The sequence below is a fragment of the Rhinolophus sinicus genome, linkage group LG02, assembly GCF_036562045.2.
Source record: "Rhinolophus sinicus isolate RSC01 linkage group LG02, ASM3656204v1, whole genome shotgun sequence".
Lineage (NCBI taxonomy): Eukaryota > Metazoa > Chordata > Mammalia > Chiroptera > Rhinolophidae > Rhinolophus > Rhinolophus sinicus.
This window is the reverse complement of record NC_133752.1, coordinates 187,768,153-187,792,236: the sequence shown is the minus strand read 5'-3', so window position 1 is coordinate 187,792,236 and position 24,084 is coordinate 187,768,153. Positions and strand designations below refer to the sequence as shown.

The 24,084-nt window shown below is 40.7% G+C and overlaps 1 protein-coding gene across 1 annotated transcript; it reads right to left on the bottom strand.

The window, feature by feature from the left end:
* Nucleotides 1-3,936: 3,936 nt before the first annotated feature.
* Nucleotides 3,937-23,647, bottom strand: PWP1 (PWP1 homolog, endonuclein). Its single transcript, XM_074324928.1, has 15 exons — nt 23,469-23,647; nt 21,271-21,329; nt 20,618-20,802; nt 18,867-18,952; nt 18,666-18,762; nt 16,585-16,695; nt 15,612-15,742; nt 14,928-14,989; nt 14,350-14,398; nt 10,109-10,170; nt 8,967-9,078; nt 6,673-6,763; nt 6,457-6,578; nt 5,188-5,293; nt 3,937-4,305 (listed from the first exon to the last, which is right to left on the bottom strand). The coding sequence occupies exons 1-15, from the start codon at nt 23,538-23,540 to the stop codon at nt 4,196-4,198; spliced, it is 1,455 nt and encodes a 484-aa protein (XP_074181029.1). The 5' UTR covers nt 23,541-23,647; the 3' UTR covers nt 3,937-4,195.
* Between the last annotated feature and the right edge of the window lie 437 nt (nt 23,648-24,084).

The window sequence follows — 24,084 nt, the reverse complement described above, 5'->3', positions numbered from 1 at the left end:
CTTGGGATCAATCTGTTGGGGAAACGGTCACGTTGAGAAGCAGGATGTGACGAGTGAGCTCGGGAGCCCTGCTGAGTGTCCTCCCGTCTGGGCTTTGCTGCGTGACGGTTTGCAGCCTTCGCTCAGTTATGTAACCTCTCTGCCTCTGTGCACTTTAAGTAGAGAACAGCAAGAGCTCCCATTTCATAATACTTGTTAGTTTAGTTAGTTAAGTTAATCTGTGTAAAGGGCCACCACAGTGCTATGTACAGTAAACATTAGCCAATATTCTTGTTTTGGATTAGCTTAGCACACATTTCTATCCTAAAATAAGGCTGTAGATGGCCCAAGAAGCCCTAGATGTTGGCAATACAAGTAAAACGGGGCATGATTTGAGTTTTCAAGGCCAAAGCCTAGAAAGTAGTCTGTCGTCTTTTGTAGGTCCATGTATGCATGGTATTTCTTCCTTAAAAGTAGTTGCTCATAACCTTACATGTGCCGACTGAGGCCCCACAGGGCAACAGGAACTAGTCTCCTTCGGCCTTTTCAGCCTGTTGACTTGTATACATACTTCCTAGTAAACACTTAACTGTCTTGAGGAACATAAACATGGCAGAAGCTGTGAGCTCCTCATCAAGTTGTGTCAACTTACAGTATCTGATCACCAAGCTACAGATCTTAGCGTCAAACTCAAAAGGGACGTATGTTCAGTTATGTAAGTGGTTACCGTCTGTTGTGGGCTGGATTGTGTCCCTCCACCCAAATTCATATATTGAAGTTCTAACCCACAGTACCTCAGAATGTGACCGTATTTGGAGGTAAGGTCTCCAAAGTAGTGATTAAGTTAAAACAGAGTCCCTTAAGGCACGCTGTGATCCAGTGTGAGTGGTGAGGATATTTGGAGCCAGACACGTAGAGGAAGGACGGTGTGAAGATGCAGAGGAGCCTGCTATCTACATGCCAAGGAGAGAGGCCTGGGAACGAACACTCGGACCTCAGCCTCGGGCCTCCAGAACTGAGGAAATTTCTGTTTTTTAAGTCCATCTGTGGTACTGATTGTGGCAGCCCTGGCAAACTAAACAGCGTCCAACCCCATGTTCCAGCTTTACGACGACTGCTTATAGAGAAGCAGCTTCTAGAACAGTGACTACAGGCAACCTCCGTTTTACAAGTTATCATGAGCAGCATAAACAACGAGAACAAATTGTAGCATTTCTGTCCTACCAAAAGGGACACAATCACTCAACCGTTTCAGCTCCTTTGTTTCTCTTTCATACACACACTTGAGCGGCATGAAGCCCCCAGGCCTGTAGTGCTCAGACAAGAACAACTTTCTTTTCAAAGACCACTTACTAAGTGCCGGCACAGTTTAAGGCAATGTAGGGAACAGAAGAATGGTCCAGACCCTGCCCCTGCCCTCCAAAATGCAAACTCCTGCAGAGCCCTGGCTGCACAGGGCTCCTGAGGAGCGGCACACGGTGAGGTGTGCAGGTCAGCCCAGGCCTGCTGCTCGGCCTCCTGGGCTGCCCAGGGGGTTCTGACGCAGTCACCACCCAAGGTACAGATGCAGACATCTATACCGAATGCGAACCTGACCATGCCTGTGTTACAAATACTAAAATCTAGGAGCAGGAGTGAAAAAGTCACACTAAAAGACTAGTCAAGAAAAGGTGGACAAGCGTGGGTCTGTGGTGTGGTAAAATAAAGCTGAGGCAACACATTTGATACTGGACTACAAATTTTAGAATACCTAGTTTACCAAATCAGTAGCAGCTTTTTGATTATTTTTAATCAGAGTGTTTCATTGCATAGGCATTGTTCCAAGTGCTTTATCAATAACACACTTACTCTGCACTGTAGGCCTGTGACTATCCTGTTTCCATAGAGAGGGGGGTGCAGAGAGGCGAGTCGTTGGTGCAGTCACACACCTAGCAGTGGCGGTCTGGGCCTAGCCCACCAAGCCTCACTGATTTCTCTAGTAGTGGCCGGGTGAAATCGGGGCTCTCACCATGGCAGGCGTAGATCCAGGCCACAGGTCTTTACAGATCGGAAAGAAGCTAATCTATTCCAGTTAGACAAAGCGTTTGCTGATGTACGAGGATTACAGCGCTCACTGCATGCTTTGGTCTGTTTCTGCTCTCTGCAGCCCGCTCGCCCCACCCTCCCTTTTGTGTGGCTGCAAACCTGCCGAGGCACAGGCTGGAGAGGGGCTTTGGGAGAAGACAAACATGTGAGCAGAATGAGGAGAGAAAAGCACTTAGAGAAAGGTGCTGGTTTGGGAAAGTTTACTTCTTGAATGATCTATCATTTGTCAACAGACAACTTCCTGCTTTTCTCAGCTAACATGCTCTTGGGCCTTTGTGACATTTATTTGCAGGTACAGTCTGTAATAGCAGTAGTATGTTGTAGTTTAGTATTTGTTTAGTCCTCATAGGGCATTCATTGTAACAGTGGGTTTTACCCCCATTTTATAGATGGTGAAAATGAAGTTCAGAACATTTAAGATTTTCTGTATTTCATGTTGTGATTTGTGCCTTGGGAGTACTTTTAAAAATACATTTCTCCTCCAGGGTTCACTTCTGTGATCTACCTGCTGCTGTGCTGACACCTCATCCCAGGTACATCACACTGCTACCTACACAAGTTGTCTCTTTGCACTGAGGTTGTGAAATGCATTTTGATAAGCAGAGGACACCTTTGTGCTTAACTGGTTAGAGACAACTGGCACTTGTCAAAAAAGGAATTACTCAAAAGTGTGGGAGATGCCTCACCCATATATGCTGTGGCAAAAAGAGAGCGTGCCAGGCTATTCTGCATCTGAAATTCCCCAAATGCAAAGTGTTTTGTGGCAAGAGGAAAGCAGGATGATCCATTCATTCAGCACATACTTGCTTTGGGAAAGGTACATATTGGAATTTAAAGGTGGGGGTGTGTGGAGTCACATATATAAAGAAAAACAATGGCCAGGAAATCCAATTTTAAGTCCAGAAGCACACATGCAAAAAAAAAAAAAAAAGTATGTACAGGACCCTGCTCCTTTCTTACAGGTGTGATTAGGATGAAGGAATACAGCAATGTTTTTAACAGTGAAGGTGGAAGAAACCTAAGTGTGCTCCAGAAGGAAAATGGTTATGGCATGTCCATAGTAAGCAATGCAATGCTGCTATAATGCTGAGGTAATCCATGTTTACAAGTATCTCCAAGACATATCCAATTTTCAAGTTTTCTTCTTGTAATTGATTTCTAGTTTCATACTGTTGTGGTTGGAAAAGATGCTTGGTGTGATTTCAATCTTTAAGAACTTGTTTTGTATCCTAACATGTGATCTATCCTGGAGAATTTTCCACGTGTTTGAGAAGAATGTGCATTGTTCTTTTGGATGAAATGTTCTGTATATGTCTATTAAGTCTGCCTAGTCTAATGAGTTGTCTAAGGCCAATGTTTATTGATTTTTCTGTCGGAAGTATCTGGCCATTGGTGAAAGTGGAGTATTCAAGTCCCCTACTATTGTATTGCTATTTCTCCTTTTAGGTCTGTTAATATTTACTTTATATATTCATGTGCTCCTATGTTGGGTGCATAAAATTTATGAATATTATATCCTCTTGTTGGGTTAATGCCTTTATCATTATGTAATGTCTCTTTTCTTTGATAACATTGAATACCATGCTAGGAGTAAAAAAAAGGCATGCCACTTTTAATTTAGTTACCAAGTAGCACTGAGCACGCCTCTAACTCACCAGTGTTAACTGGGTAACAGTCCGTTTGGAAAGTGCAGTCCCTGTGGTACCTGCCTCAGTTTGTGGCCTACCGTGCAATCTTGGCCAAATCACAACCTTTCCAGGCCTGGGTTTACCCATCTGTTAAAATAACAAGATTTTCCTCTTTTAAAATTCTATAATTTGTTAGCTATTTTACAAACCTAGGTTACCTATGACAGATGGCATATTTAAGGAATTTATTTTTTAAAGACCTTTTTTATTATCCTTTTCAAGGAGCCCTGCAACAGGAGCCTTATACACCACACGCTCGAAAGGCCAGCACAAAGACCAACCCTGTTTGTGTTGCCACCACAGCTGCAGAGAGGAATGTCAGGTAGTAGGAAATGAGTTTTCTTCAGTCACTGAATGGCTGCAGCTACACATGGAACATTTTTAGGCCAGCTTCCTAAAACTCTGAGTTAAGGTAAGTAAAACAGGAAATTGTATGATCTTCTTTAAGACTCCATGGGTGTGTCTGAGCTTCTGCTCCCAAAAGGACCACTAATAGATGAATTTCTTGTATTGCCGAGAACAAGCCTCTCTCGTCTTCCAAATGCTTCATTTACTAAAACACAAATAAATAGTTAAAAAAACTACCAGATCAGAAAATTAAGTCTATAGTATACAAAGACTAAAATGTAGAAATGAGCAGTAAGTTACTCTACCTTGGGATGGAAATTTTATGAACGTACAGTTAATACTTTGTAAATGGAAAAGTAAGTAACCAGCTCAGAAGTCCAAGTTACTGTTCCGAATGAGGTTAATGTTAAATTGGTCTACTTTTTAAAATACTTTCTCTGCCTTGTCCTGGATTTCTCTAATCCATCTTGGTAACAGATGCCCCCCTCATAACAGTGACTCTGTCCTTTCATTACTACTCTACTTCTGATAGTTTCCTATTTTCTTTCTTCCATCTGTCTCCGTATCATGTATACATAGAATGTTTTTGGATTTAGGATGCTTTTTCTATATGGGAAGGAAGATTCAGGAATCAGATAGTGGGGCTCCATGCTTATAGGACAAACCAGACTACCTCAAAGTAATGAATAAGCAGCCAGGCTCCCAGAAAAGGAGAGGAAGAGAAGGGAGCCGCCCCTTGAGGAGAGCTAGATTCTGTAGAAAGTAGTTGAAAAAAGGTAGATTTATTCACACTGGCAACTGGGAAGGGGAAGGTCATGCTACATTTGCTTCCAGCTTTTCTATTAAGATCTTTTCATTTTAAAATTCAAATTTTGTCATAAAGACAATAGATATTTCAAGTATAAAGACAAATTTATTTGTGAACAAAAACATTTCCAAATTACATTTGCTCCTATTTCCTAAGCAGACTACATGACAGATGGACACTGGATCTGCCTCTGCTGTCTATCTAATGTATTCAAGCAACACGTTCTGTGTTAGCCATTACAGAGCTCGTTCAGAAAAAGCAGGAAATTAAGATTCTTACCTGAAGAGACTGTGCTTATATCCCAGACCCGAAGCCCTTCTTTCTGACCTCCAAAGGCATAAATAAATGGCAAATCAGGGCAACAGGCAGAACAGAAGAGAACTCCCTGGTGAGAATAGAATAGAAAGGTGGTGATTTCAATCTGTCTAGAGAGCTCTAATGGAGATCCCTGTTCCTGTCTATAAGGACTTATGATTTGAACAATTATTCAAAACCAGCTCACCAGTATCTCTTACAAGCCTCCTGCAAAGGTGGTTCACAGTCAAGTTGGAAGGAAGATTACAACAATACAAAGCCAGACGAGTTCAGCATAATGGATAACTGTGGGAACGTGTGTATGGTCTGACCACTCAGGTCTCTTATCTCCATTATCATTCTGTCTGTTAGGGATTTCCTAACAAATCTTATCTGCTAAGCATTTTTTATTTTACTTTTTAAGCAATGATCATGATACCAAAGGTCGCTATTAAATAATTTTTAAACTTTGTCAATGTTTTCTTTTTTACGTTTTTATTACTAGATAACACATGCATTATAGAAAATATAAATAAGGAAAAGTATAAAAACCACTCAGTGAGATGATCAGTGTTCATGTTTTGGGACAGGGTCTTCTAGATTTAAATATACTCATTCAAGCACTTAAACATTCAAATGTAAACATGGATGGTACCATAAAAATTGCTTCTGTAATCTGCCTTTCCATAAATATTTATACACACACTGGGATACATATATATAATTTTAAACACTGTGTAGTGTTCTATGTCTGCAATTTAATTTATATAACTCAGTACCTGGCATATAGTAAGTACACAATAAATATTTGCTGAATGAATCAATTCCAGTTATTTCTAAATTTTTTGCCACTACATAGTAATCAATTTCAGTGTAGTCAGAACTAGTTATGCAAAGAGGTGATAAACTGACCCAATAGCTACGGCGCTCTCAAGGTTCAAGACTTTCTGGGATAGTCCTGATTTTAGGGTAAAGAAAAACGTGGCCATTCCACTTGTTTCCTAGAAAACCTTCTCCCCTACTTGTTCTTCTCTTACCAAGCAACTGTTGTTAACCACGGGAGTTGGAAAAGGAATCAGATGGTCCCTGATTTCCCCCTAAACTGTCCTAAGTCATAAAACTCGTACCAAATTTGGCTAAGCTCAAAATTAACTTCCCCCAACAAATTCCTACCCTTTACTGCAATGATTCCTGGAGAAGACAAACAATGCAGGTCAGAAACAGAAAACAAAAGATGCCCATGGGTATTCTTACCATTTTCATGTCCCTGGAGTGGACTAGACTTGGCCTATCTCCTAATATGTCCCAGATCTTCACATATTTGTCTGCTGACGCGGTCACAAGACAACCCTTGATTTGACTGCTTAGATTAAGACCTAAGGGAAGATTAGTTCAGAGACTGTGACTTTGAAATACAGATTTACTTCATCATAATTTAATAGAAATGAAAGAAGCACTATTCTTGCTCACCAGAGATTTCATCATTGTGTGCATTAAGTGTAAAAATTGGCTTATTTGAACGTGCATCCAAATTATATACAAAGCCATCATCTGTACTGGCCTGAAAAGAGTAAAAGATGGAAAAGGTCAGGCTACATGACATAACACACATTAATGGGTAAACAGTATAAATCATAGTGAAAATCAGCTATATACCTGACTTACCTGAGGAGCTTATTAAAAATTAACATGGAAGGCATTTCCTTCTGGGCAAACCACGTTTGCTCTTACATGGACAAATTCAGCTGATATGTCTGCTAGGCAGCTGGCTATGAGTGTGAGGCTGTGGGAGTGGTGAGGAGTAGGGTTAGAGAGGGGCAGTTACACCCATGCGAACAGAGGGAGATACCCTGGGAGCGCAGACTTAAAAGACCAGTGTGTTGAGGACAGAGGCCTGGAGAGCGTGGCCACTTAAGGTGCAGCCTAAGGAGGAGCTCACAGAAGAATCAGAGGGAGGCGGGAATAAGGGAGAATGTGAGAAAGCCAGAGTGACAGGGCTTCTCAAGGAGTGATGACTGCTGTCAATATTTTGGCAGTCAGTCAATCAGATAAAAATTGAAAGGCAGATTACAGTGGGTTGTTACACTTTCAAATAAAGGAGAGGAAACGAAGGAATTAAGAGACAGACCTAGTCAAGGACAAGCCTACATAAAGGCCAAGAGCAACAGCCAGTGCAGAAAAAAGGGAGGGAAAAAAAGGACAACTGATGCAGTCTTGCCGACTGGGCTGCGGAAAGGGACCAAAACAGAAGAGGGAGGTCTCTACCTTGGCGACTGGAGGGAAGAAGGGACATCATTTTCTTTTGATCACTTCCCGTTTCCCTAAAGATTTGTGATTTTAGTACCAATGACCATTTATTAGCAAATCACCTCAGGAAATATGTGTGCTTGACCTCTGAGAGCCAAAGTATAATACAACATTCAAAGAGAACTGGGACCTCACTCCTGGTAATTGTAAAATGGAACTGGGTTTAAGGCAGCTCAGCTGGGAAGTGCGTGCACCCCGGTCCATCGAGTTAAGTGTGCTCAGAATCGTTACTTCAGGAACCTTCTTAAAACTGTCCACATATTTTAAGAAAGCTGTTTCATAAAGAACTCTTTCCCTCATTTACAAGGCACTCATAAATATGGAAAATTAGGAAACGTATGGGTGTATCACGATTTCTTTTATTACTCTTCCCTCCAGATGAAAGCTGGTATATTATTTCTCCATGGATTGAAATGCCAGTGGGATCTTTTGGATGCTACATGGAAAACTGTCATTCTACAGACATTGAAGGTACCTATAGAAAGATCTTATACTTTTTCCTGTCTGGGAGACAGTGCCATATTAATTAATTAGGCTAGCATTCTCATTAGTGGAGCTCCATTTAAGTACCAGGACTTAAATAGTATCTTCCTGGATTGAGTTAACCATTAAAAAACACAAAAACAATATTAACCATGCTAAGTATCTCAAAAAACACATGAATAATGGGCCAGCCAGGTGGCTCAGGCGGTTGGAGCTCCATGCTCCTAACTCTGAAGGCTGCCGGTTCGATTCCCACATGGGCCAGTGGGCTTTCAACCACAAGGTTGCCAGTTTGATTCCTCGAGTCCCACAAGGGATGGTGGGCTCCGCCCCCTGTAACTAAGATTGAACACGGCACCTTGAGCTGAGCTGCCACTGAGCTCCTGGATGGCTCAGTTAGTTGGAGCGCGTCCTCTCCAACCACTAGGTTGCCGGTTCAACTCCCGTAAGGGATGGTGGGATGTGTCCCCTGCAACTAGCAATGGCAACTGGACCTGGAGCTGAGCTGCGCCCTCCACAACTAAGACTGAAAGGACAACAACTTGAAGCTGAACAGCGCCCTCCACAACTAAGATTGAAAGGACAACAACTTGACTTGGAAAAAAGTCCTGGAAGTACACACTGTTCCCCAATAAAGTCCTGTTCCCCTTCCCCAATAAAAATATCTTAAAAAAACAACAACAAACAAACAAACAAAAAAACCACATGAATAAAATGATCAAAATCAATAAAATAAAAGGGCACAAACACTTTGGTTTGGTTGGAAATTAGCAAAGTCATTTACATGTTTACTATTTTTTGTGGCTGATCCATTATTCTCTTGTTAAAAATACCTTATTTTTTTACCCTAAAATCCAAACACTTCACATTATTAATATAGGAAAAGGTTTTTAGAGAATCTTTCTACAATGGAATTAAAGAAAATAAGTCCTTAGTGACCTGGATAAGCAACACAGTAGTATGCATAGTCTTACCAAAAAATGACAAGGTGAAAAGTGATTCCAAGTTACTCTCTCAATCTGCCCACTGAATCGCCACATTCGATGGCTTTCCTCCGGACTTCGGCAGTCATACAAAGCCACTGACCTGAACACATTCAGGCAAAGTTAGGGTTTTAACAGTTCAATTCTTCTGTGTGTCTTATTTATAATGACATGGTAATAAAACACTGTAAGTCAAGATCTAATTATTTAAAGCCTTCTTTGAAGTTCTAAAATAAAGTAGAAGAGATGAATTGATTTTCACTAACTGGTGGACCCTGGTCCTGTCACGTGGAGGCATGAGTGTCTGTGGATGGAACAGTGGCCTCGACCTTCTCCAAATCAAATCCTCCAGTTACAAGATGAATCATCTCTATTTCCACACTAGACAATCTCTACCTTACGCTAGTGCTAAGAGCCAGGTAACCAATGATCTCAGTCACACTTACTCTCTACAGTCAGGTTATCTGTTGGGGGAACCGATGGATACACTTTTATAATTGTGCATGAATTACAACTAAAAAATGTGGACTCTTATCCACTCTTCAAAAGGATAAGGAATCAAAGACGCAAGTTGGTTTCATTTCCCACTGCATGGGATCTGTTTTGGTCAAGAGAATAATAAGACAGAAGTGTATGAGTGCTGAGCCTAGGTCTCAAGAGTCCTTGGTGTCTCTGTTTGAGCTTCCGACCCCACCATGACCTAACACGCTGGTCCCAGGAGGATATGGAACACGAGGACACTGCCAAGTCTCCACGGCCCAGCCAAACAAGCCACGATTAGTAGAGCTACCAGCTGAATACAGCCTAGATTACCTCAACCTTGCAGAGCTATAAGAAATAAATGTTTACTGTTTTAAGTCACTGAATTCTAGGATGGCCTGTTTCACAGCAATGGTTAATTAGAAAATCCTCTAAAATTCATAGTAGTTGCTACTTAGGAACTACATTATTATGACAGAACAACATTCCCTTGCAGACTGAAAGGACCCGAATTGAAAAGGACAAATAAGTATTACTAAAAATTTAAACATCAATGTCTCAGTAATGTATTCTGTCTGAGCATCAAGTGTTACTTTCTCAATTAGTTCAAGAGGATAAAAACAGCAGCAATAATTCCTGAAATGCTATCTTACTTATCATATGATCCAGAAATCAGAGTCTGTGCTTCAAATGGATGAAACTGCAGAGTTTGGACCTAAAAGGAGGAAACACAAATGAGAGATCTGTTTGGTTTTGGTAAACTGCCTAATACTTGGTGAGAATCAATTTGACAGTGTTTCTATAAATTCTATCTTTCAAATTTAGTACTAAAGAAATACAAATGTACTGCATAATCAAAACGACAAAACATATTGCCAAATAAAGGCTGACACTTAAAAGGCGTAATACAGCATTCCCCAAATTGTATTTGGCAGGTAACATGTCCCTCAAACGTTAAAACATATTCTGAAGGGAAAAGGGGTGTGGTCAAACGTATCTGGGCAACTCCACAGGCTCCGGAAGTCCCACGGTGTGCCCTGGCACATAAGATCCCTGAGTTGTGCAGGAACAGATCTGTTAAATTCTTTAACCCCATTTGGTGGCTGATACCCCTAGTCCCTTTTTAGGAGCCTCTGTAAAGGTGTTACTAAGCACTAATGTTCCCAGTCACTTCATATTTCTGCACTCATATTTGTGTCTCTAAGATGGGTAATTACAACTCTCAGAAGAAAACAGATGTAAATCTTTGTGACCTTGGCTTAGGCAATGACACACTTGGCTTAGGTTTCTTAGACATGACACCAAAAGTATTAGGTTGGAGCAAAAATAATTGCGGTTTTGCAATTGTTTTTAACCTTTTAAACTGCAATACTTTTGCACCAACCTAAATATAAACAACAAAAGAAACAGACAAATTGGACATCATCAACATGAAAAACTTCTGTGTTGCAAATGACACTATCAAGAAAGTAAAAAGACAACTCACATAACGGGAGCAAATATTTTAAAATCATATTATTTTTAAATCATATATATCTAGAATATATAAAGAACTCTCAACTAAATAAGACAAATAATCCAACTAGAAAATGGGCAAAGGATCCGAACAGATATTTCTTTATAGAAGATATACAAATGGCCAATGAGCATGCGAAGAGATATTCAACACCATTAGGGAAATGAAAATAAAAAATGTGATATTATTTCATACTATAGTTCATATAGGCTGGCTATAATGAAAAGGTCAGGCAATAACAAGTGTTAGCAAGATGTAAAAAAACTGGAACCCTCCTTCACTGCATTGGGAATATAAATGGTATAGACACTATTATATAACCTAGCAATTACACTCGTAGGTATATGCCCAAGAAATGAAAACATGCAAAATCATGTTCATGAATGTTTACAGTATCAATATTTGTAATAGACAGAAAAGCAAACCAAACCAAATGTCCATTAACTGGTGAATAGATACACAAAACGTGCCATATCCATACAAGGGAATATTATTCATCAATACAGGGAGGATGCACTGACACATGCGGCAATATGAATGGATCTTGAAAACAAGCCAAGTGAAGAACCCAGACAGAAGGCCACGTGTACGATTCCATCAATAGGAAATGTCCAGAAGAGGCAAATCCAGAGACAGAAAAGAGCTTAGCTTAGTGGTTGCCAGGCGCTGGAGGGACAGGAGCATGAGGAGTCACTGCTAATGGGTGTGGACTGCTTTCTGGATGGATGAAAATGTCATGGAATTACACTGGTGATGGGTGTACAACTTTGTGAATGTACTGAAAACCACTGAATTGTACACTTTAAAAGAGTGAATGTTATCATACGAGAATTTATTTCTCAACTGTTTTTTCTCAACTAAGGAGCATTCAGTACTATTCACAGGAAAAGAACAATATGCCTACCTCTTAGGGCTCAAGCGATAATAATGTAGTTTCACAACAGAACATAGGCTTTAGAGCCCAGAAAACCTGGAATGGATTCCTGGTGCTGCTACCGTGTTTCCCCGAAAATAAGACCTAGTCGGACCATCAGCTCTAATGCGTCTTTTGGAGCAAAAATTAATATAAGACCCAGTATTATGTTTTATATTATATTATATTATATTATATTATATTATATTATATTATATTATATATTATACTATACCATTATACGCAGTCTTATATTGTATTATATTATGGGTCTTAAAATAAGACAGGGTCTTATATTAATTTTTGCTCCAAAATACACACTAGGTCTTATTTTCGGGGAAACACGGTACTTATGAGCTGTAACACTTAAAAGTAAGTCACACTCCTTTGCCTGCCAATACGAACGATACAACCAGCCTCAAAGGGCTGCTATGCAAGTGCCTGGCTGAGTGACCAGAACATAGCAGGCCCCCGAGAAATGTTAGTGGCTACCTTTCCTCCTTGTAAAAATACAGACTCCTGAAATTGAAAGCTCATTCTTCAACATCTAGCTTTAAAACGGCTCAACATAGACTCAAGTCCTTAATGATAATGTTTCTGTTCAGAAAACCAATACACTGTTAAAATAAAACGTTGATGGGTTCATTTTTGGATATTATTTCCGAAAGAAGTTACTTCCATTACACAAACTACTTTCAGTTTTATAACTCACATGTTTTCAGTAACTTGAAGTAACAGTTGTTACAAGAATTTACTATATGAAATTAGCATGAGAGTTCAGATTCGTAAATAAGGGTAGGTTTCTAAAAGCAAAGTACACTCGTTATTAGATCTCTTATTCATTTGCCCATTTAGTCAGGACCAGGCCCAATTCAGACAAAACCCTCAAAATTGCTTTTAGCCTGGTAGCATCAGATTCACCTTACAAAACAAAACAAAAACAAAACCAAAAAAACCCCCACAAAACAGACCAAAAGAACCCACCACAACAAACAAACCTCCCTTCCCCTTTGCCCCCTGCAAAAAAAACCAACAGGTTCTTGGGTCCCTACTCTAGATCTGCTGACTCAATTTTGGGGGATTAGAGCCCAGGAACTTGTACTTTAAAGGATTACCCAGAAGATTCTGATTTGCTGCTAAGTTTGGGGAATACTACCCTAACCAACTTTCTCAGCTCCATTTGGCGCAATGGAAGTCTGACCACCAACAAGAAGACAGGCTGCCCTCCGGGAGCTAGCTCTCTGGGATCCGCTTTAGAATGCTCACATTTATAGTGTCCAGTGTAAGAGAAATGCTCCGCAGATATAACTCGGGCAATCCAGTTTGTTCTTAACCCCCAGGTAAGTTGTACTCAACCTAAAGCTTACCTTTCTTGCCTTAGCAGCCCTTCAAACCAACTATCCTATTAGGAAAATGGCTTCTTGGGGGTCACTGTTGTTTATGGAGAAGCATAATGTGTGGATGACACATGCAGAAGAATGAAGATGAACCATATACAAAAGTTAACTCAAAATGGATCGAAGATCTAAACCTAAGAGCTGAAACTTAAGACTTTTGGGGGAAAAGCTTCATGACAATGAATTTGGCAATGATTTCTTTGATGTAACGCTAAAAGCACAGGCAACAAAAGAAAAAATAAATTGGACTATATCAAAATTAAAAACTTTTGTGCAAAGGACATTATCAACAGTTAAAGGCAACCCACCGAGTAGGGGAAAATATTTGCAAACCATAAAACTGGTAAGGGATTAATATCCAGAATACAATATCCAGAATATAATATCTAGTTATAAAGAACTATAACTCAATAACAACAAAAAAACCCCAAACAACCCAATTCAAAAATAGGTAAAGGACAGAACAGCCATTTCTCCAAAGATACACAAATGGCCAATAAGCACCTGAAACAATGCTCACCATCACTAATCATTAAGGAAATGCAAATCAAAACCACAACGAGATACCACGTCACACCCATTAGGATGGTTACTACAAAAGCAAAACAAAAACAAAGTAACAAGTGTTGCCGAGGATGTCGAGAAATTGGAACCCTGTGCACTACTGGTTAGAATGTAAAATAGGCAACTGCTACTGAAAACAGTATGGTGGTTTCTCAAAAAGATAAAAATAGAATTATCTTAGGATCCAGCAGTTCCACTTTTGGTTATACACATATTCAAAAGAACTGAAAGCAGGGACTCCAGCATATACTTGTACACCCATGTTATTCACATGTGTGTGAATAATAGTAGCATTATTCACCATCGCCAAGACCTGGAAGCAACTCCCGTGGCCACTGACCGATGGTTAAACACAGTGTGGCCTATACACACAATGGAGTATCACTCAGCCTTAACAAGGAAGAAAATCCTGCCACATGCTACCACATGGATGAACCTTGCGCTAAGGGAAAGAAGCCAGTCACAAAAGGACAAATACTGTATGATTTCACTTATGTGAGGTACCTGGAGGAGTCGATTCATAGAGACAAAGTAGGATGGTGGTTGCCAGGGCCTGGGGGAGCGGGGAATGGGGATTTAGTGTTTAATGGGGACAGAGGCTCAGTTCTGGAGACGGATGGTGGTAAGGGCTGCATAACAACACCCACTGAACTGTACACTTAAATATGCTTCGGATGGTAAATTTTAGGTTACATCTATTTTACCACAATTAAAATAAATCAAAATATTATTTAAAAAATATGTGGATGAGATTTTGTGAACTCTAAATGCAGTGAGAGGAAAATCTTCCGTGAAGAAGCCATTCTGCACCACTGACACCGTAGAACTTAATTCTCCCGGTGGTGCTGGAGAGGAGGGCATCTATTCACCCAACATGTAACGAGCACCTGTTACGTGAGGAGCTGGCAGGGGGTGTGGGGGATGCAAGGACACAGATGGCACAGCCCCTGCCTTCAAGCAGCATATAAAGCAGGAAAGAAAAAGGAGACACTGATGCGAAGACCTGCCCCACACAACGGAACATGAGGTAAAATGGCAGTGTTACAATCTTCACCAAGACTTCAAATGTTAGTTCTTTTTACCTGATCAGCTTATTCCAAGAAAGGTCCAGGACCGCGTCGGTGTGCCCTTCTGCTGTGGAACTCTGTAATGAGTGTTCAATTACTTTTTGTATTAAAGCCCCCCAGCCCACGCAAAATAAAATTGGTGTTAATCTGAAAGATTCTTTAAATCTTGAGGTTATTGTTTTGATCTTAAGCAAACTTGCTTGAAGACCCAGAGAAGGAAACATCTTGTCTCCCTGACAGAGACCCATGACAAATGTTCTTTAGAGAAGAAACTGTAGTCCTCCTTAATCTAGGTGTTATAATTCCGTAAGTATCAACCCCCTGCCCCTAAACTTAACAGTTTAAAAAGCTACAGGAATTAATACAAGGATATTTAGAATTCAACATACTAAAGGCTAAACAGAAATTGTTTTCAAGTTCAAAACAAGCGTATTAGTGTGAACAGTTAATATATACAAAGGAAGATCATCACCAGGGAGTAAAATGTTTTGTGTGAGGATGAATAACGTGTCAGCAGAGGTTTTATGCAGTCAGATAGCAATTTATCCTTGGATAAGGTTTTCAAAACTAGGAAGTACAGTATTTGTAACTCCTGTCCTGTTCCACCCAAGTGTCTGTCTGTTCTTATGCATCCCCCCACGAGCCTCAGTAAATTTATCTGTTTGTCATTAGAGTTTAAAGCTCTATGAACTGGCTTACCTTCTTTCCTTTCTTTTTCTTCTTTTTTGATAGCTTAGTTCCAAGTGTGAAGACTGGCTCTAAAGAGTCCACTATATCAAGGTCCCACACTTCAATAACAGGGGTCATGTTTCCCACAGCAATGTAATTTCCTACAGGAGGAAATTATGTGTTTATGATAAAAAATAACTTATACTGAACTACACTACACTGTGGATTAATTGAGCAAAGGCTTAGAGCAATTTCTCTTAAACGTTTACAGGCACGTACATCACCTGAGTGCTGTTAAAATGCAGAGTCCTTTGCAGGAGATCTTGGGGGGACCCACGTCTACATTTCTAACTTGCTCCCAGGTGATGCCCATGCCATGCAGCCAGGTCCCTGGACCACAGCATGAGTGACAAGGACTCAGGCTCTCGGCCCAGGGTCCTCACTTACGTGATGAGAACAAACACCCCTTCCGCCTTCACAGGCTATTGTGAGGACAGGGATCTGGTCAGATCACGAATGGGAATAAGCTTTGCAGATGAGATGTAAGGTTAGGAGTATTATCAGATTTTACCCTTATTAAGAAGAAACAGGACGAGGCAACCAGTACTGTGCAGCTTTGACTAAAAAGACTAACATGAGAACCTAATTCTCTCCTAATGTTGATGTTTTCCAAAAAGGGTCATGCCACCAACCTCTAGCTGGTAACATGAGACACATCATGTCATTTTCTACTGGGTTTTTATGAGACCTTCACACGCAGCCCCAAATGCTTTCAGGCCCTGTTATTCGGCCTACAGTGGAGCGGCTACCCTTTTAACCTAGCTAAAGCCTGGAGACATACAGACCCTAAACAATTAAGTGATTGTATTTTAAGAACTATATAACTACAACTTCACAAAACATCAATAGTTCTGAAAACATTCACACAGAACAGATAACTTAGGTGGCTAGGAAAAATACCCAGGACTAAGAACCATTGAGCAATCTTAAATTTTCTCATTACCAGTAGAATCCTCTGGGCTAGGATCAAAATTCAGCCATTCCACACTCAGAGGGTACGCAGACAGCAGTATATCATGATGCACATAAAAAGAATCTTCTTCTTGGTTATAAACTGAAAAGATTGGGAAAAGAGACTTTACTGAATCAGAATAAGAAATCACATCCCACTCTGAAGAACAGACTCTCCCTATTAAACCTTCAGGTGCCACACATCTAAAACGAGACATTTTATGACATTAAAGGAGACTCCCAAGTTGTTGATATTGCTAGGCAAAAAAATTGCATGTCTACTGTGTTGTCATCACCTGGTATGCCCCAAGGGGAACAGGACACTGGTAGGGCCTGGACATCTGCCTGAAAACTCCCTCTGCGTGCTCACCGGCCAAAGTGGTCCCGTGTCCTGGTTCTCCCATTATAGAAAACGAATGCTCCTAAGGTCTCCTAAGGACTGGTCATGCGCTGCATAACGACGTTTCTGACACTCATGAAATTCAAAAGAACGACTACAGTAAGTTCTCACATGAGACTGTATAAAAATCAATGTAACTGAGTTTTGATTTTTTGAAATTAGAACTGGGTCTTTTAAAAATTTCATCAACATGGTTTTCGTTTGAAATATGTAACAAGTTCACAGACAATTAGAATTACTTCACCTGGAAGTATCTATTATTTAAAGCCTTTTTGACTTTATAAATAGCACACAATAGGCCACAGGATTAAAATGGTCTATTCCATAGGCTTCCTGCAGGCAGCCTAAAGACTGAAGAATTACAGAAACCCAACCTGATACACAGAATAAATGACAAAGTAACCTAGAAGATGCCAGTAAACATTAAAGGTTTTCATTTTCAAACTGTGCAACTGTGCTTCCTATAATAAAAGGCCTTAGCTTAATAATTTCTTTAAAGCTTCAAAATTTTAAGACAGATGAATAAAAGACAGTTGGGGAAGGAGAGTATCTGGGCAAGAATGGACTTGTCTGAGAATGTCTGCACAGAGAAACAAAAAGGCATGAAAACAAAAGTGGGAATCTGAAGGCAGACTATTCCAGACTCCTAGAAGGCCTATTTTTAAGGAAACAATCATTCAATTGATGTTTGTTGAATTAATAAATACCAATACTAAAATATATCTGATTTAAAAATTCAAAAAAAAAAAGGAAAATTTAAATCCTTGACTAGTTCAGAGTCAAAGCATTCACCCCACGTTCTGATGCAAACATTCCCTGAACTGGAAAAGGTGTCCAAGTGTTCTGGTTCCTAAAGAGAAATGCAGGCCTCTGTACAGAATTTCTATGAAGAAAATAAAGTGCATTGCAAAAGGGGAAATACTTGAAATGACTCTTGTGGGAGGAAAAAAAAAAAAGCAACGCAGGATAAAAGCCTGTCTATTGAGTATAATCTTTGCCACATAAAGAGAAAGCAGCCAGGGCCCCTGGCTGGATAGCTCAGTTGTTACAGCGCAAGCTCTCAACAAGGTTGCTGGTTTAATTCCCACATGGGATGGTGGGCTGTGCCCCCTGCAACTGAACACTGAAAACGGCGACTGGATTTGGAGCTGAGCTGCGCCCTCCACAACTAGATTGAAGGACACGACTTGGAGATGATGGGCCCTGGAGAAACATGCTGTTCCCCAATAAAATTAAAAAAAGAAAAAAAGAAAAAGCAGCCAGAAAGAAGACTGGAGTAAAAAGCCAGGGGCAACAAGTCACCTTAGAGTGACTTAGATGGGATTATAAAGTTTTTCTTACAGTTTTACATAGTTTTACGTCCAGGTTTTCTCTAATGGGGTGAATAAGTGAAAAACTGGCAAAAATATTTATATAAAAGATTAAAAATCCCTGTTAGAACCTTCCAGGAGACCTATTTTCCATAAAGTCGGGTACCCAAATGATATATCAGACTGTACATGCCCGGTACAATAACGCAGAAATCTGCAGAATTGAACCATGTAACCAACTTTAACTGAGAGAAGGCAGGATCTGGTGCCTAACAGCTCATAATAGTAACTATTATCATTATCATTTTAATATCACTTTATAAATAGACTAGAACCGTTTCGTACGGGATGCATTTCACTTACCATGCACCTCTAAATTGCACTGGTCCTGTTCAGCTCTACCACAAACTATGAGATTGTCAGTGGGTTTAATCAAGAAATCGTCACGCTCATATTGCTCCTAAGTGGGGAGAGAAAAAGTCAAAAACCTTACCAAAGCAGACATGTGGTAAGGCTTTCCAAACACCTGAGGAGCTTGATTAGAAAAGCCATGTAAATATTTACCGTGTCTTTCAGAGTAACATACGGATCTTGATCATTACTCCCATAGACTGTAAGACCCAAGAGAGATTCGCCAAGAGTTTCAGTGTCTGTAAAAATTTGTAAGTTGAAATGAATAAAACAGTCATAGTCATTTCCACAAAGGCATTTTTTCCTATGGCATCTTATTCTTAGACTTAGATCCAACCGTCTATTTCATAACTAACTCTGGATCATCCATAGCTGGGAAAGGAAATAGTGAATAATAATAATAAATAGGAATTTAAAAGCCATTTATATTTGACCTTAGAACGCATATCTGATAGTCTTGGAATTCACAGTCTTCCAATAAAATAATTAAATCAAACCATGAAACTCCCTTTGAAGGTATGAGAACTCTATTCAGATTCTCTAGCTTGCTCCTTGTAACCATTATTCAAAAGTGCTACAGAGAGGCAGCCCTGAGGACCTGGAAATAAAATTACCCTAAAACACTGCAACCAACCTGGAATAAGTAAGGGTTGCTGGTCAAATAAAATTGAAAAACGATGGGCTTCACAAAGTTAAATGGCTTTCTTTATTGCAAGTTTCTCAGAACCTCTGATACGATAATTTGCCTTATGAATCGGAAAGATGGGACACTATATACCGTTTTCACTAAACTTACCTCAAAATGGAATTCTTTTATGGCATATCTGCATAGAGTTGACCCCAAGTAACATAAAACCCAGGAAAAGGAAGGTAGTCTTAACTGTCAGGGGAAGCTAGTTTAAGGGGGAAGGACTAACAGGTCTTAAACATCTGACAGGCAACAGAGGTGGGAACTTCACTGGATGAGACAGAGCCCAGGCCCTGTCAGGTGTGGAGAATACTAAGGAGCAGTGTCTGAATGTGCCTCTCCAGGCGGGGTTAGCGCTTCCTTCCTCTGTATTCCTACGGCACTCTGTTCTAGCAGGACGGTAACAAGAGTCCAAAGGAAAAAGCCATTGTCTGCAGCTAAGGAAGTATACAGACAGTCCCGACTTACGATGATTCAACTTACAATTTTTCAACCTTCTGATGGTGCAAAAACGATACGCATCACTAGAAATTGGCTACGCTCAGCTATGATGTTTGGTAGGTTAGGTGTATTAAATGCATTTTCAAATTAAGGTATTTCAACTCACGATGGGTTTATTGGGACATAAGTTCACTGCAGCTTGAGGAGCATCTGTACTGAAAAGAACAAAGGCTTTAGAGCCACAGAATGTTCAAACCTCAGCTCCATTATTTAGTTGTGCGATACTGGCAAAGTTATTTCATCTTTGTAAGCCTCAGTTTTCTCTTCTGCAAAATGGAGGTAATAATTCCTCTCTCATTATTGCAGATAAAGAGAAATGAGTTACAGATTATTATACTCACTGCTTACAATAAAATACACTATTTAAAAAAAATTTAGATTAGTGGGTTAGAGCTTCTTTTCAACTGAGGAAATGTTTTTTTCCTTCTTTATTTTTATTTTTAACTGTGCTAAAATATACACAACATAAAACTGACCATCTTCACCATTTTTAAGTGTACAGATCAACAGTATTAAGTACATGCACACTGTTGTACATCCAATCTCCAGAAACTCTCTACCCATTAAATAACATGCCAGTCTGCCTAAGCCTTGAGCCAGATTATCTGACTGACAAAGGACAACAAGGTCTCAGAGGAAAGCTTTGGAACACTAGAAGCGTGATCTAATACACTGAGTTTGTGATTAAAACCAGTAGCAGTGGGTGAATTCTAACCTGGGTCGCCTTCCTCGTCATATTTATCTAAGTCGTACTCTGCCAGCTCATCGTCATCCAGCGTCCTGTCATCCTCCGGGTCACCATCCTCCAGGGGCTCCCGTGGCCGTGCCTGGGTACGTGCACTCTGCATGCCACCTTCTGAAGGATCACCTGTCTCCTCTTCATCACTGCCACCTTCTTCTCTATGCCAATGAAAAAGCACCCAAATGGCACCATTCAATAACAAGATGACCTGGTCATCATTATTTAAGATTTACATTCTTAGGTATTGATCGAGAGAAATCCAAGACACTAATTCAAAAAAATAGATGCACGCCTATGTTTACTACAGCGCTATTTACAACAGCCAAAACTTGGAAACAACAGAAATGCCTATCGGTAGACGACTGGATTAATAAACTGTGGTATATTTATACAATGGAGTATTACTCGGCCATAAATAATAATGAAATTTTACCATTTTCAATGACATAGATAGACCTAGAGAACATTATGCTAAGTGAAATAAGTCGGAGAAAGACAAATACCATATGCTCTCACTGATATGGGGAATCTAAAGACCTGAATAAATGAGAAAAGTAAACAGAAAAAAAAAAAAGATTTACATTTTATCTGGACTTTACTATAAACACCAACATTCCTAAACTTACTGTAATTTTTCTTTTGCTTCAGCAATGAGACGTTTTACTTCATCTTTACTAAGCTCTACCTATAAGAGAGCAAACATTTCATTATGATATAGTTAAAGAAATCATTGTGAGTCTTTGAATTAAAAAGATGTTTGCAAACTAATGTAAAACGCAACTTGAACAGACATCAAGAATCAAACATCAATCCAGGCTCGCTAAATTTAATGTAATTGGAGTTTTCACAGGTCCTTACAATTAAGATCCTGTCCCACCTGAAACTGTTAAAGAATGTGCAGTCTACTTCTCTCCAGTCTTTCCAAAAAAGACTGTCTGAACTGGCTTCTATGGAAGCCCACCTCATTCTCCGCCAATTACTCTGACTCCTTATTGGTCACTGCCTAAACAAACCACCCCTGCCTTGGTCCTCTGCTCTTTTCCCTGTTATCACCGGCAAGTATTCACTCTTCATGCTGTCACTTCCTTGCAAAGTTCTTTCATCCTCAGGACTAAAACTACCACCGTTGAACTGACTGCTCTAACTTTTCCCTTTTCTTGCACCACACTCCAGTTCCATTTTCCCAGTTGCCTATAGGACTCTCCACTTGGACATCCTGCTCAAAACTGAAGTCATTATCTTCAAAATTGGCATGCCTCCACCTAATCAATGCTTCAGTACCTTTTAAAACACCTCCATCACTGCCAAACTGTGAGCTCCTGGAAGACAGACACTGACTTGTCATCGTGTGCTTAAGCACAAAGTTCAGTGCTCATGGTAGGGATGCTTGAAGACAGATGATGAATGAATGAATGAATCAACCAATCAATCACTCCGTTTGTACCAAAATGTCTCTAGTAATGTGGAAATCCTCTTGAGGGATCACACTCCATTGTTGGACAGCTCCAGAAAGGTTCTTAAGTTTCATTAAATGATACTTATTTTTCTGATTTCTCTTAATGGTCTGAGTTTTCCTTTCTAGAATTTTGTGGAATAAATTCAATTTATTTGCTATAAACTTCAAGCAATGGTTCCCAAATTTGTATGTACATTAGAATTAAGTGTGTGTGGGGGTCTTTTAATAATTTCAGGCTATTCTCCAGACCAATTAAACCACAATACTTGGGAGTGGGACACAGGCATCAGTATTTTCTGAAGCTCCCCCAGTGGTAACAATGTGTAGACATGTTTGGAAATCATTTTCTTCAAGTATATGAAAGGCTATATGTCCCTTTTTAATAACTTAGCCCCCTCCATAAATTTTAATGTGAGATAATTTCCTGTCCCCTATTCTACATATATGCATTGAGTACCTCCTGTGAGCCCAACACCAGGGAAACTGGTGAATAAAATAAACAGTCTGTGCCCTAAGGAATTTACATCTATTGGGGCAATTTCAATCCTTCATTCCTGTTAATTTTATGTCCCAGCCACTTACATTTCTACCACCTTTTTTATCTGGCATCACTGGCCCAATTCCATTCAAACCAACACCCACCCCCTTTCCCTTCTTTCACAGCACTTATTCCCACTGACATACACCGTTCACATGTCAACTCCAGAAAAGCAAGGACTTGTTCATGCTTATCTCAGGACCATCAACAACGCCTGGAAAGCAGAAAGCACCTAGTAGGTATCTGCTGAATAACAGAAGCGATCTTCACCTCTGCTACCGACTCAGTCTCCAATTCCAGCGGGTTTCTCCTTCCTGTGCCACGGTTACCTTTCATCCCCACATCAACATCTCACTTGGACAAGACATTCCTAATTCCACTCCCTGCTTCCCGACTTCGAGGTCTCCACACCAGTGTTTCTATATCACAGTTTCGATCCTGTTTACTCCTCTGAACGCCGAGCTCAGGAGTAGTTTCACGTATACGCTCCCTCCTCCCGTTATGCCTGAAAACGCATTGGGGTGTAGCTGAAGCTGTGGTGTTATCAAAAAGGCTTTTGGGGGGATTTCCGACTCCAAGCAACAACCTTCCAGCCCAGGAAATCCGCGAATGTGGGGTTGGGGCTTGACTGGGGGGAGGCGCGGTCCCTGACTTCCCACGTCCTCGGAGCCGCGACCCTAGTCACGACAATCAGGCCTAAACCGACCTCACCCCGGCCAGTCATGCCAGCCAGGCCAGGGCCGCAGGTTCTGGGTCCAGGTTCCCCAAGCGGGCCTCACCCAGGGGGCCGCAGAATCCGCTCCCTCTGCCTCCGAACGCCCGGGCCTTACCTTGTCTGGCGTCTCCTTGGCCACGCCGCTGCGGACCCAGGCCACGCACGTCACCTGGCGGCTGCGGTTCATTGTCCTCAGTTCAGGGACACTCGGCCGCCGCTGGACTGGGACTCCCTGCACCGCACGCTTGAGGATCTGAACCGGAGCGCTTCCAGGGCAAAGCGCAGGCGCAAACGCTACTTCCTGCGGCGTCGGCGGCCCCTTCTGACGTCATTGGAAGGCGCCGAATGGGAAAGGGGCGGGGAAAGGGTTAGAAGCGGAAGTGGAAGCCGAGGGGCGGGGAATCCACGTGGGTTCGACTGTCCTCCGTCGGGAGACGAGAATGGGATTTTGAGGACTGTCCCGCCTGTAATGATGTCTTCAGGTTTTATGGGGGCATTAAACAAATAAAATTGGAACTGCAGGGCTCAGGCAGAGGCAAGTTTCTACCAACATTTATGTTGCTTACAGTTCCATAGACTTCCAACTGATCAATGGTAGAGGTTTGTGGTGGTTTCAAGCTTTCTCCAAAATGTCATTTCAAGGATACTTCTGCCGTTACGTTTTATTATATTCTCGGACGTTACATTCTCACCCTAAAACATTTAGCACCTGTTATATACTAAGTATACAG

What these genes read in the sequence shown, in the direction of transcription:
- PWP1 (XM_074324928.1), bottom strand. Translation starts at nt 23,540, where the DNA reads ATGAACCGCAGCCGCCAGGTGACGTGCGTGGCCTGGGTCCGCAGCGGC. An exon ending in CCAAGGAGACGCCAGACAAG is followed by an intron (nt 21,330 to 23,468) that starts GTAAGGCCCGGG and finishes GCTCTCTTATAG; the next exon opens with GTAGAGCTTAGTAAAGATGA. An exon ending in GAAGCAAAAGAAAAATTACA is followed by an intron (nt 20,803 to 21,270) that starts GTAAGTTTAGGA and finishes TCATTGGCATAG; the next exon opens with AGAAGAAGGTGGCAGTGATG.